General features: G+C 34.6%; 1 protein-coding gene across 2 annotated transcripts in view; it reads right to left on the bottom strand.

The window, feature by feature from the left end:
• Positions 1-14,599, bottom strand: part of LOC136039932 (uncharacterized) — a 67,569-nt gene that overhangs the window by 33,387 nt on the left and 19,583 nt on the right. The window contains exons 2-3 of one of the 2 annotated variants that reach the window (XM_065723925.1): positions 10,965-11,069; positions 5,542-5,639 (exon numbers count right to left, since the gene is read on the bottom strand). In XM_065723925.1, coding sequence (XP_065579997.1) covers positions 5,542-5,639; positions 10,965-11,069 — 203 coding nt within the window. The remainder of the gene's footprint in view (positions 1-5,541; positions 5,640-10,964; positions 11,070-14,599) is intronic. The other variant, XM_065723926.1, reaches the window with a different exon arrangement.

The raw sequence follows: 14,599 nt of genomic DNA, 5'->3' as shown, positions 1-14,599 counted from the left end.
TTGTATAGGGAATATTTAGTGCCCAAATAAGGGTGTAAAGTATGTAGTGCCTATGCCCATACGTACTTTCCTTTGTAAGTCTATCGAAATCACCCCCATCAATCACTGAAAGTGTCATATATATACATATATATATATATATATATATATATATATATATATATATATATATATATATATATATATATATATATATATATATAAACATTTCCAGCAATAACCGTCAATGGAGACGGTTATTTAAACATTTCCATTCCCGATGGGTTTTAAAAATTATCAAATAAAAGCTGCTGTAATTTTCCTAATTTCGATTTATTTAAGCTGTTGTTTAATTACAACAAAAAATTATAAACATTTCCATTTCCGACGGGTTTAAAAAATTATCAAATAAAAGCTGCTGTAATTTTACTTATTTCGATTTATTTAAGTTGTTGTTTAATTACAACAAAAAATTATAAACATTTCCAGTAATAACCGTCAAGGGAGACAGTTATTTAAACATTTCTATTTCCGATGGGTTTTAAAAATTATCAAATAAAAGCTGCTGTAATATTACTAGTTTCGATATATTTAAGCTGTTGTTTAATTGCAAAAAATATTATTGCTTCTGATATATTAATTTTCTCCCTAATTCTAGTAGCAGAAATATAGTCCTTAAATAGTTCAAATTTAAATTGATCTAAAATTACTATCAAAGACTAAATGGAACCCAAAACAAACTGAAACTAAAATAAAATATTATCACATCAAACACGAAGATAATGAAGACGAGCAATAGGTAAGTAAACAATTTATAAAACGATAAAAATTAAAATGAACACTCAAGTTAGACTTAAAGGAACAGAAATTACTACAAACAGGAGTTCGACAAATAAAAAAGCCCCCCCCCACCCAATCCTAACCAAAAACCTCTATAAAATACATTGCGCCATTTCTACTTTACAGAAAATCATATATATTTTAAGCAACTCTTATGAATATAACATTGCTGGGAAATGACGGTTAAATGCAATATTGAATTGTTGATGTTTCCAGTAATTAATACAGTTAATTCTTAAACATTCATTTTATTTTCATCAGTTGTTTCCAGTCACTTTTATTGTTAATCTTATAGTGATGTTGTTTTCGATGTTTTGAAAAATAAAATCAAACTAGTAAATATATGTAGTTTTTAATAAAACATAAATGAAGCAAGAGACCTTAAATAATTTACGGTTAGGAGGGGGGCAGTAGACAAACTCATATTAGTAGTAATTCCTGTTATATCTGCTTGTCTTAAGTTTTATTATGACTCTTTATTTTTGTTTTAAAAACGGGAAGTATTTTTCTTATTACTTTTGTTCGGTGTTTGATAGCCAGTTTTATTTTTGGTCAATATTATGAATACTTCTCCGGTTTTGCAGGTTTTTTTTGGCCGAAAACACAAGGTTTTTTGGCCAAATCAAGAACGGTTCTAACAGCAAGGAGAATAACAGTTTATAGATATTATACTCAAAAGAAACCTCCTTGGAGAGTGCTCAAAAGATTACAAATGAATGAAAATGGGATAAGAGAATACATACTTATCAGAGGCTTTACTCAGCTCTCTTTATTTTCTGACTCTTTAAATCCTTTTATTCGTGACTTGGACGTAAGAATGTAACAGAGGGTAGTGTTGAAAATATGCCATTCTGAAGAACCGGATCCACATAATCTCTTCTGCTTGAGTTCAACATCCCTCTCAACATTCCTGAAGGATCAAACTTCATACCTAATCATTTTTCGGATATTTCGGTGCACATAGAAATCCTTTAATTTATTTCAACATCCTACTCCACATTCCCCGAAAATTTTTGTTTGGTAACCTTACCGTTCGTGGAAATTGCAAACACCATACTGAAAATCAAGAACTATATAACACATATTGATTTAATTCTACATCTCCCTGAACGTCTCTTGAAAGTTTCAAACTAATACCATTAGAAGTCCCAGAAACAATACAGACAAGCCTTTCTGACAGCCGGAATGCACAAATGACATTTTCATTATATTCAAAGATCCCCTCAAAACGCTACAATTATTTTCACTTGATACCTTTAACTGTTCATGGGATATTGCATATATGTAGGACCATATCTAGGGAGGGGGGATTGTACATAGTTACAACCTTTCTAGATATCTGCGTCCGACTCTTAAAAAAGTTACAAAAAATGAATGTAAACAAACTTTGCGCCGTTTTAAAAGTGTTTTTCGTAAATCCTGCATTCCCCGAACAAGAGTCCTAGATACGGCCCTGCATACATCCTATTTTGACAACCTGGATCTACCAAGCGCCTTCTAGTTTAGTTCAACATCTCTATCGACATTTCCTAAAAGTTTGAACTTAATAATCTTAATCGTTGCTTAGAAGTTCCAGATATATCCTTCCGACAACTACGATGAGTATAGTATCTTTAAATTCAACCTCCCCCCCCCTCTCCGACACTGTTATCTGAAGTTTCTCTAAAACTTTCAACTTAAAAACCCTAAATGTTCTTGAGACACTGTCTTCTGATTTCGTCCCCTTAACATTTCCTGAAAGTTTCAACTTAGTACCTGTTTCAAAAGTACATGGCATTTGGGGGAATTTCGAACTGAATAAGAAAATAACAACTAGGTACATGCGGATTATCAGCAGCCCCTTAAAGAATTAAAATAAAACTTTCAGGGCTACTAATATATGAGGAATATTTTTTAAGTAAGGTCCGCATGAACACAAGTACAAAACGAAAGATTTTTCAAAAAAGTAGATTTATTTTCAGACAGTACATACTTTAATCTATTTTTCAACATCGTATCATACCTCTCAACCAATTTGAAAATACCCTCTTCATAAATATTTTTACTACAATTATTGCTACTATTCAAATAATCGAAAATAGTTACAGCCAGGTTGTCAAAATAGCATATATACGATGACTCAGGAACAGAATAGGGCATTAAGTTTTATTTTTTAGGGAAGGTTTAGGAGGGTATAAGACCAAATCCAAAGGTTCTATGTGTATCGAGATTGTCAAAAATACTTATTTGCAATACACCAGAAACAGCTAAGGGTGTTACTTTGAAATTTTCAGAGCATTTTATATTTACTATTACTATTGAACTAAACTAAAGGAGTCTAAGTGCAACCAGGTTGTCAAACCAGCAAATCTCAGGAAAAAAATAAGATATTAATTTCAATCTTAGGGAAAGCTGATGGGGATTTAAAACTAAATCAAAATAAATCATATGCATCCAAATTGTCGAAAGGGTGTCAGGGTTTCATTACGTTAGAATTTCAGAGCATAATTTCGGGGATGTTAAACTAAATCAAAAGACCCACCATGCATCAAATTCTGTTGAAAGGGCATATCTACGATATCTCAGGAACGATTCAGGATATTAAGCTAAAATCGTCAGGGCTTAAAATTTCAGGGCATAATTTCGGGGATGTTAAACTAAATCAAAAGACCCACCATGAGTCAAATTCTGTTGAAAGGGCATATCTACGATATCTCAGGAACGGCTCAGGATATTAAACTAAAATCGTCAGGGCTTAAAATTTCAGGGCATAATTTCGGGGATGTTAAACTAAATCAAAAGACCCACCATGCATCAAATTCTGTTGAAAGGGCATATCTACGATATCTCAGGAACGGCTCAGGATATTAAGCTAAAATCGTCAGGGCTTAAAATTTCAGGGCATAATTTCGGGGATGTTAAACTAAATCAAAAGACCCACCATGCATCAAATTCTGTTGAAAGGGCATATCTACGACATCTCGGGAACGGCTCAGGATATTAAGCTAAAATCATCAGGGCTTGTAGAGTGGAAAATAGAACTAAGTCAAAATGCAGTATGTACATCCAAGGTTGTCAATAGGGTGTATATATGATATGTCTGTAAACCTTAAGGAAATGAAGTCAAAACTTTCAGGGCATATGAAAGGGGATTGTTCATTAATATTTGTCAATACTCAACGTTGTAACATGATGGAGGTCAGATTTCTGTTAGCAATTAACGACGAAGACCACACTACCTTTCCATCACAAACACCAAAAACAAGAAGAATAATAGGGAATTTTTTAATTTTTTTTTAATTTTTATTTAATTTTAATTTTTTTGAGTCCTGGTTGAACTTCGCTGAGGTAAGGATGCTGGGACTGTTTTGAAAAACTGTTCATTTTAGTTTTATTGATTTTATCCTCTTGTAAGTTGTTTGTTTCTTATTTGTATTGCTGAGGACGGCCCTTGGACACAGGGCCGAAATATTCATTCTAATTTGTTTCCCACTGTCATAAAAAAATCCCTATTGTTCTTCTTGTTTTTGGTATTTCTGTAAGCCCTATAGAACCCCAAAGATTATGTAGATTTTCAACCCATATATTTTACCCCGTATCCATAAATGCAAAGCATTATAGTACGACTTATTAAAAATTGCAAGCCAACACCTTGATTTTTATAGAGAAAAACCGAAAATATTGAAAATATTGGTTTCTTACCAATCATAAAAAAAAGACCACATGTCATTTAAATACGAACAGAACTTAATTTTAAAAAAAACTATATTCAGAGAAAAGTAAAGAGATGAAGTAAACCATGTATAAGCAGAAATAAAGTCAAATAATTTCCAAGAATAAAACTACCACAAATCACGCAAGTGAATAAATGAAACCCAAAACAAACAGAAATTACAATAACAAGAGCTAAGAGCTCAAATGGCACTTGTGACGAGGTTGGAAGAGCCAAGAGCAAAGAGCTCATATGGCATGAGCTCTAACAAAATTCTAAGAATCAATAGATTGATTTAAAAGGAAAATCATCGTCCTAGCTTATCTGAAAGTGCCTAAACTAGCAAAACCGGGACAGACAGACCGACAGAATTTGCGATCACTATATGTCACTTGGTAAATACCAAGTGCCATAAAAACCAAGTCAAACCCAAAACGTGCAAAAACTCCCACTTGCAGGAATAGGGCTACTCTCTTTGCCTTCTAAAGACTAGAACATAATTTACACTTTACTAAACAAAATAAATTTTAAATATTTACTTTAAAAAAATATATTACAAATTTATTTTAAATAGTTTTCTCTTTGATAATTGCAACTTTATAAAAACTCAAAATTATTACGACTTTCAGGAATGACTAACAGTATATACTAAACTGTCAATCTAAATTCATTTGTTCATTCCAGTAATCTTGGTTATAATGGCGACGTTTTTTATGTTATAAGAAATAAATATTTAAAAAGGCCGGGACTAAAGTTGTTTTCAGTTTAGTGCAGAACATTTCCTGGTCTTTAGAAGGCACAGGGAGCGTTAGTCTTACTTCTCTTTGGTAATCAACTTCTCCTCTTACTCCTTCTCTAAACAGATCAACAAAAATGTAGGTCTCTTTTCTTCATATCATCAGAATACTTTGAAAAGTTTTAGGCACACTGAAAAAAGTTTCCGTTGAACACCTTCACTTTTTATGACCCGAGTGAGAATTATTTTACGATTCAAAATAAAAACCTTTAAGGCGTAAGAGTATGCTACTCACTTCTTCACAGCTTTCATCTGAGAACACCTGACTTTGTTTGGTCGACATCAATTCTTGGCCTCCTGAGCTTGACTTCCATGATTGGGTATCATTAGACGCTAGAATTCAATTCAAGAAAATAACGGGCAAAAAAAATAAATCAAAAAGCCCAGAACTAATAACCAAAACAAAACTCTAAAATTAGAAGGTTCCAAGAAAAAAGACAAAAGGATCAAGACAAAAACAACAAAGTCCTATATTTGGCTAATCCTATGGGAGGGGGGAGAGGGGAGACTATGCAGAAGAGAGAAAAAAAGATAAACAAAGAGAACGTGAAACGGAAAGAGAGAGAATAGAAAAGCAAGCAAATAATTAATAGCCAAAAAATCTGAACAGACGACTTCCACATAAAAAAAATCAAAAGATTAAGATCAAATACACAAAAAAGCAAATTTCCTTTCTCAGAAATCTCGGTTTTTGAAGAGAGATTTCTATAAAAGTGCCAAAGATATGATAAATTTTTTTTTAAATAAATACAATTTAAAAAAAAACAATTGTTTCAATAAGATGGAAACGCTACTCCGGGCAATCACGATATTTTGTCACGAGCAAAGATGCTACTTGATGGATGGGAGTCTTTTTATGATTCTGTCTTAAACAACAGATTTTTCTTTATTAAGAATAAAAAAGAGCTCCACTAATGAGAATAGCCCCCTGTGCCTTTTAAATCACATAAATATTCTACCATGACAGAAGCTTCATAGAAACAGTTAAGTAGAAAGGTAGACGTGTTACACCTTGCTGAAATAAAGGTTTCATACAAGGACTTTCAATCTGAATGATGAAATGGACCGAAGTCAGGCTCTTGGGCCTATCTCACTCAAACTACCCTATCCCTAGATTAATAAATATAAGCACGCTCTATCCCTTTTACTCCCAATTTTTATTCGGGGACGCCCCGGTCAATCCTCCTTACGCTCAGTCTTCGAAGCTCGTTGGTTAAAAGTGTGAAAGCTCCGCCACTCTGGTCAAAAGAACGTGTCCTCTGGTTCCAACCACTTTTGGTATCCACTGTGTAAACCCCGCACCCAAACCCAATTGCTTAACAGTGCGCATGCTCCGTCATTAAATCCACTTGTTAAGCAGCAAGTAAGCTCTGTCTCCATCTCCCATCATTAAATTGGCAATCAGATGCTTTAGTGCCCTTCTTAAGAGTCAAAGTGATCGGAGGGCAGCGACCCCCCCCCCACACACACCCGCTGTATTGTCCAGAAATATATCTAAGAGAAATTTTGAGATAGCCATTTTATTCAAAACAATCTAAATATCATATAACAAGGCTTTTTGGATTGAAACAAACCACAGGGCCTAGGGGCAAGAGTTAAAAGTTATGCCCTGGGGGCATTTAAGGTTTGTATGGAAGTGGTGGTTGAATCAACTTTAGAGGAAGCTTATTTGGTTGAAAATTGGAAGTCCCAGTCCCCTTTTCAGAGTCAAAAGAGATGGAGGGTAACTAGCCAACTGTCCCCACCCCGGACTACCCCTCTTTTCACCAAACAAATCTGATTGAAACTGTGAGATATATATTTTGTTCCAAATAGCCCAAAGGACATATAACAATGCCTCTAGGGTTGATAAAACCCCCTTTCACCCTAGAGATAGGGCTGTAAGTCATGCCCTGAGGACACACGAGGTTTTTATGGTATGGATGATCGTATAAACTTCAGATGTGGCTCTTATGATTTGAAATTAGAAGTTCTAGTGCCCTTTTTAACAGTAAAAAATAACTTGAGAGCAACCAGCCCCCCTCCTATGCCCACCATTTTCACAAAGATATACAATCAAAGCCCGGGGATAGCAATTTTGTTCATCGTAATTGAAAGGTCAGAAAATTTGTCTAAGAGGAAGACACACCCAGGCAAACAATCAAAATTTATAGTGCCTTTTTAAGAGTAAAGTGATCGGAGGGCAGCGAGCCCCCCTCCCCACAAACGTCGTGTTTTCCCGAAATGCATCCAATAGAAATCCTTCTGAGACAGTCATTTTATTGAAAATAGTCCAAAGATCATATAACAAGGCCTTTGGGGTTGATACAATCATTTGTAAGTTATGCCCCGAGGGCAATTAAGGTTTTTACTGAAGGGATGGTTGTTTAACTCTAAAGGAGACTCATTAATTGAACATTAAAAGTTTTAATTCCCTTTTAAACGTCGAAAGTGATGGAGGGTAACTACCCCCCCCCCCCCCCCAACAATAACCCCTCTTTTCACCAAATGCATCTGATTGAAATTGTGGGATAGAGATTTTGTTCAAAATCTCTAAAGAACATTAAACAAAAAGTCCAAGAGTCCAAAGAACATTAAACAATGCCTCTAGGCTTGATATAGCCTCCAGCGTCCTCGGAAAAGGGTTGTAAGCTATGTCCTGGGGACATATAAGTTTTTTTTGGAACGGGTGGTCGTAAAAACTTCAGATGGGACTCATTTGATTTGAAATTGGAAGTTATAGCGTCCTTTTTAAGAGTCAAAACTGATTTGAGAGCAAATATCCCCACCACGTCCAACATTTTTCCAAACACCTCCAATCAAAACTTGGAGATAGCCATTTTGTTCATCGTAGTTGAAGAGTTTAGAAATTAACTCTTCAACTACATGTGAGGAAGACAGCCTCCCCGCCCAGAATTCTCAGGACAAGAGTTGTAAGTTATGCCCTGGGGGCATAAGCGATTTTTATAGAAAGGGGTGGTCGTTAATGCTTTAGAAGGAACCCATTGGATTAGTAATAAGGAGTTCAAGTGCTCTTTTTAAGAGTCAAAATGATCGGAGCACCGCTACCCCCCTCCATACACACACGTGTTGTTTTCCTGAGTTGCATCCAATGGAAATTTTGACACAGTTCATTTATTCAAAATAGTCCGAAGATCATACAACAAGGCTTTTGGGGCTGATATAATCCATCACAGCCTGGGCTGTGGTTAGTTATACCCACGAGCCATTTAAGATTCTTCAGGAAGGAATTATTGTATAAACTTTAAAGGAGGTTCATCTGATTGAAACTGGAAGTTCATTTTGCCTTTTAGACATAGACATTTTTTTATTTTCATCCAAAACATATAAATTAAACAAACAATTTACCATTAACGGCCACTCTTAAGACAAAATAGTCCTGACTGTGGCCGCAATTCTAACCACCATGAATCTGCTAAATCATTTCTTTCCCCCGCCCAAAAAAAGAGGAAGAAAAAAAAATCCTTGGGGAGGGGGAGGGGGGTAAAATAATTAATATTAAATAGTAAATAAATAGGAGTGATGAGGATTGAGAGTGATGAGGAGGCTGAAAAAAGTGTTCCCGGTAGCAGTTGTCAAACTGTTATACAGTGCTATTGTGCACCCTTACATCACGTACGGTTGTTCTGTTTGGGCAAGTGATTTCATGATGAATTATAAAAGAAATCAAATAATACAAAACAAAGCACTGCGTCTCATAGGAGAATTTCAAAACTGTCACAATACTGCGGAGTGTTTTAGAAAGAATGATATTTTGAACATAGGCGAGCTACGTGATTACCAGCTAGCAATTATTGTTTTTCAAAGTGTAAATAAGGTAAGCCCTTATTTATTATCAAAGTCAAAAGTGTTTGAGGTAAACTTGCCCCCTCCCCCCACTAACCTTCTTTTCACCAAACGCATCTGACTGAAATTGTGCAATGGCCATTTCGGTTAAAATAGTCCAAAGAACATAGAACGATGTCTCCATGGTTGACACAACCCCCCCAGAGCCCTGGGGAAAGGGCTTTAAGTTCTGCACTGGGGGAATATAAGGCTATTATGGAATGGATGGTCGTATAAAATTCAAGTGGTCCTGTTAGATTTGAAATCGGAAGTTATAGTGCCTTTTTTAAGAGTCGAAGTGATTTGAGAGCAACCACCCCCCCCCCACCCATCATTTCCCAAAACAAACATACAAACAAAATTTATACATTTTTTTCTTCAGCATTGTTGAAAGGTTTAGTAATTGTGCGTTTGGGGATGTCAACCCTCCCGAGGCCAGGGAAGGGCTGTAAGTTAGGCAATTTGTTCATTGTTTACACATAGTATATGTTATTGAGAAAAGGTATGCATGTTTGACTTCTACTTTATCAAAAACTGAAGGGCATTAGGATGAGTCCTTCATGGAATGTTGAACTAAATCAAAACATATTATTTGTATATGGGTAGTCAAAAGGGCGTAGCTCAGGAATGACTAATCATATTAACTTGGAACTCTCCGGGGATGGAAAGGGAGATGATCGATGACCAAAAGGCTATATTTGCACGATACTACTCCAACAACGACAGCTGCTTCTACAATAACCACAACTACTACTACTACTATCACAAAAACCACTACTTCTATAGCGAATACTTCTGAGGCTGAGAATATTGAAAAAAAAAAACGTCCGAGGAAACACTGAGGGAAAAGTTAAGCTAAATCAAAACATAATATGTGTGTACAGATTACTGATGAGTCAAAAAAAGTGTGGGAGATTAGCCTGCAAACTAAAATCAGAATACTGGAAGCAAAGTCAGAGTAGTGTTGAAGTATGACTCTGATAGACTAAGGGTAAAGACTGAAAGGCTTCAAAAGACCAAGGAAGATCTATTAAATGTTTCAAAAAAAATAAATAAGAAGGATTTTTTGGTACTCGTTTGAGTGATCATATATATAGATTGTGTCTTTTAGCCGTCAATCTGGGACCAGACGAAAAGCGATTCATCCCCGAATGGGTTGGAAAGACATCATAAGAAAGGATTTAAAAGAAATTCTAACTAAAATAGTTTGTTATAGAGGAGAAGCTTGTGCTGCTGTGCGGGCCTCAGGCAGCTAGGTACTGTAGTGTATTGTTAGTAATAGCAGTAATAGTCGTATTTACATTAATATCTGTTTGTTTTCATTTTCATCTCTATTATGACTGTTTCTGCTCATTTCAGGTTACAATATTGCTAATTACTTCTCTTTAATAAATTGGCGTCTTGAAAAATATATCTTTTTTAAATTTAGCCAAATATTAAACCATGGAAACAAATGAAAACTTGTTGTTTTAACAGAACAATACGGCAAATTTAATGTCAAGAAGCAAAACAGTCACTATTAAATTAATCTAGTCTCAATCAAATTGTTAAAAATAAGAATAGTTATTTCTTTTTAATATTCATTTACGGGCCCCAAGATCATTCAAACCAGATCATCATTAAACAAGAGTCCGAAAGCATGACTACCGGAATGTAAAAATATACTGCTAAACTCAATTTTTATGAACTTATTGGAGATAAAGAGAGCTTAAGAGGGGAGGAGAATAAAAAGTAAAATAAAATAAAAAGGACTTAAAACAAGATGATATAGGAAGCAAAGAAAGAAGGAGAGACAAAAGCAAGAAGATAGTGCAAAAGGAATAATTGACTAACCATTACATGCAAATTTTCCAGTAGCCACGGGTGCAATAGCTGAAACATCAATGCACAAACTAGGAGCAGTATATTTTCTAGGTGTGGATACCTTTTTGGAGGGGGCTGGAAAATGAAAAACAAACCATAAAATAGCAACTGGAATAGCACTAAGTGGCTCAAAAGTTGGAGCCAACTGGTCAACAATATTCTTTTTTTTAATGAATTTATTTTCAGATATTTCTTATACATTGCCATCTGTTGATCCAAAAATGATTTAAGAAATGGCCCATTACCCACCAATTTTTAAATTTTCGACTTTTTCCTGTTTATTAGTATTTGTGACATATGACATGCTTATAAGAAGCAAGCCAGTAGCAAAGAAGTATTTTTGTGTAAAATTTCATTCCATTGTGTCCACATTTGACATGTTACGTTTGACGATTCTTGCTGGAGAAATTACTAATAGGCCTAATTCAAAAAGGGCCATTCCCTTTAATTATGTATTATACCGAACACAGTCAAAAAGTTTACTGAATGTAAGATATGAGAAAACCGGTTTCATAGCCACAAAGACAAATGACGGCTGACAGAATGCATTGGAATTTAATAATTTGGACTTTATATGTGCACATTAGAGGGAGGAAGGGGGAGGTAAGGTTAGAATAATTTATCAGTCCCCTTCCCCTAACTTGCATATATATATATATATATATATATATATATATATATATATATATATATATATATATATATATATATATATATATACTAGCTGTTGGGCTGGCGCTTCGTGCCACCCCAACACCTAGTTGGTGGGGGGACACACCTAGTTGTATCCATGTGTCCCACCTTCTTGGCGTGCAAGTTTGATTATCACTGGACGAAGTATATTGTGACTTGGCTATTCAAGACGAGGAAAAAGCATGTAAAACTAAGGAGAAATCAAGGGAAACCGCCAAGAAAATCAAGGTTTGATGTTTTTCAATTTCTTATTCTCACAGGATATTAATGCAAAAGCAACCAACAAAGCACAAGTTTTGCAATGGAGTCGTCTTAACTCTGAAACCAATCAAGCCCTGCAAAAACGTTAAGCACCAGCTTCAAGCTGAACCTTTCTTCTGTCTACTGATTACTGGGTATCTTTTTAGTTCCATTCATCAACTAAAATACTGAAAAACTAAGGTCAGGTCAATGCTTGTAATTTAAAATAGGCAACAAAAAATCGATGTTTTTGTTACACAGAAATATCAAGATTCTTTAACTTTGTCCTGAGTTAAATGTCTGTTAGGTCAGCCCAGTCTCTAATTCAAGGTTTTTTCAACTTGCAGATTCCCATGCGTTTAGAACTTCACCAGAAGATGCGTTTAGTTCTTCTGATAACTCTCTTCAATATAGTTTTAATGGCCATATCATATACCAACGAAAGGCAGCCCAGATTTGCATCATATCATCACTTGATCTGTACACTTTATTCTCAAAATATTTTATAAAGGTATATTTATTTTATTAAGTAGATGACGGAAAGGGAATTTCCTTTCTAAGAAAAAACCCTTACAAAGAACTTAGATCATGACACTTTTGTAGCACCTAGTGGCTTACGTAAAATTTTATCGAATGCGACACCATCTACAAATTTCTGTCAAAAAACTTCCAGGGTTAAACAGATTGAAAAAAGGAGTAAGTGGAAAAGAAAGAAGTTAATCTTTGTGCTGTCTTTTGGTTTCACGATTAAATTATGATAAAAGTAAATGTATTCTACCATTTAGTGCATTATACGTCAATAATTTATTTTATACGAAACATGTCTTGGAACTGTCTTAAGGCCGTGATTAGGTGAACTTGAAAACTTCCAGCTTCAAAATTGAAGTTAGGGTAGCCTTCTGTCTCGCAATTCTCTAGATACCGTCGATTGTCAAAAACCCTTCAAACAGCACTTATTCATTGGCGGAAATAGCAGGTTAATTATACCAGCTTGTCAATTTGGTCTCTAGGGGGATTTGAAACGATTCTTTCTGGCAAAAAACTTGTAAAAGTTTCAGGCATCTGAAAATATTATATGGGACTGTCCAAAAACAAGAAAATATATCAAAAAATGGTTGCAATCATCTTACAGGTTATTGTCTTCTGCTCATGATAACCGATTTTGTTCTAAAAGCGATATCCTTCATAGAGTACACTTGTGAAAAAGAGCTAGTCATTTTCTAAGATTTCTAAGCAATTAGAGGAAATAAAACAAAATCCTAGCAAAAAATTTTGTAGCATCTTCAAGAAGCTAAGGCCTAATATTAAAAGTTGTATCTTCCGCCAATGAATACTTGAGTACTTTTTAAATATAATTTTCAATTTTATTATGGGATTTTCGAGTTCCATCAGTTCACTTAATCACGGCCTTAATGACAGAAATAAATTTTGTTTATGTGTGTGGTGAGGCCTCTTCGAAAATAGAGAGGCGAAATTCTACTCCTTTAGTTACAAGAGCTTATTAGTATTATTTTAGCGGCAAAATACACCCAGAACAAGACATGGGCCCGGAAATCTGTAATGCCAAATTTGTACCACTATTGACTTGCTTTGTTAAAGCGTGAAGTTAAAACTTACAGGGCTTGTTAGGGGATGTTGAACTAACCAAAAGACACTGTTTACATCTTAATGCTACTGCTTCTGCTCATACTACTATTACTGCTAGTATTATTACTACTGCTACAATTAAAGCTAAGGCTACTACTGTTAATTCTACTGCTGCTACTACTATTACTACCTGTTCTACTGCTTCTAAAGCTAAGGGAATTAAGGTGAAAATTTGGCCAATATTGAAACTGTATAGATTTAAATCAAAACACTATAGCTACACAGGTTGTTAAGAGGATGCTTCTGGAATGGTTGATGGTACTCAGTTTTAATTTGAATTTAAATAAATTAAGTTGAGACTTTTAGGAATATTTAGGTGGATGTTAAGCTACTCCAAAACAAACTATGGCCTTCTCAAGCCCAGAACACAATTTGCACTTTACTGAAAACAGAATATGTTTGAAATTTTTCCACCTTTCTTTTTTTCATAAATGGAAAAAATATCAAAAACTTAAGGGAGATATATATATATATATATATATATATATATATATATATATATATATATATATATATATATATAACATTATGCCTTAATTTCATGTTTCCTTTTCTTTGGTATTAGTCTTGAAAATACATTTCCTGTTATTTGAGCAAAATTTAAAGCCATATCAATAGGTTTTTCTCTAAAATAAGAAAATGTATTTACAGATCATTGAAACCTCATAAATTGAAATTGAGCATAGTTGTGAAGCCAAAAATACTTTTCTTGGGTAGAAGCCTAGAGAACTAACAGGAGAGAAGGAAACATGTTAAGAAAACTAATATATTTCATAATATGTAGAATAATCATAGTTAACACATTTTGCAGAAGATCTATTTTGCAAGATTTCACCTTTCCCTTAATTTCCACGTCAGAACAAATTAGCTGCAAGAACTGTGATGCTCCATAGTTGATGATGGATCTGGTTGCTGTGTTAAGGTCAATCAACAAATCATCAGAACTAGAGAGTGCGGGAGGGATGCAATTTAAGCCCACTTGGTAACAGTGATCACATGGTAGGTGTGGTTCAAGAACCATTCTC

Source organism: Artemia franciscana, chromosome 20 (assembly GCF_032884065.1).
Source record: "Artemia franciscana chromosome 20, ASM3288406v1, whole genome shotgun sequence".
In the NCBI taxonomy this organism is placed as follows: domain Eukaryota; kingdom Metazoa; phylum Arthropoda; class Branchiopoda; order Anostraca; family Artemiidae; genus Artemia; species Artemia franciscana.
The sequence above is the reverse complement of the archived record's forward strand: the minus strand, read 5'-3'. Positions and strand labels throughout refer to the sequence as shown.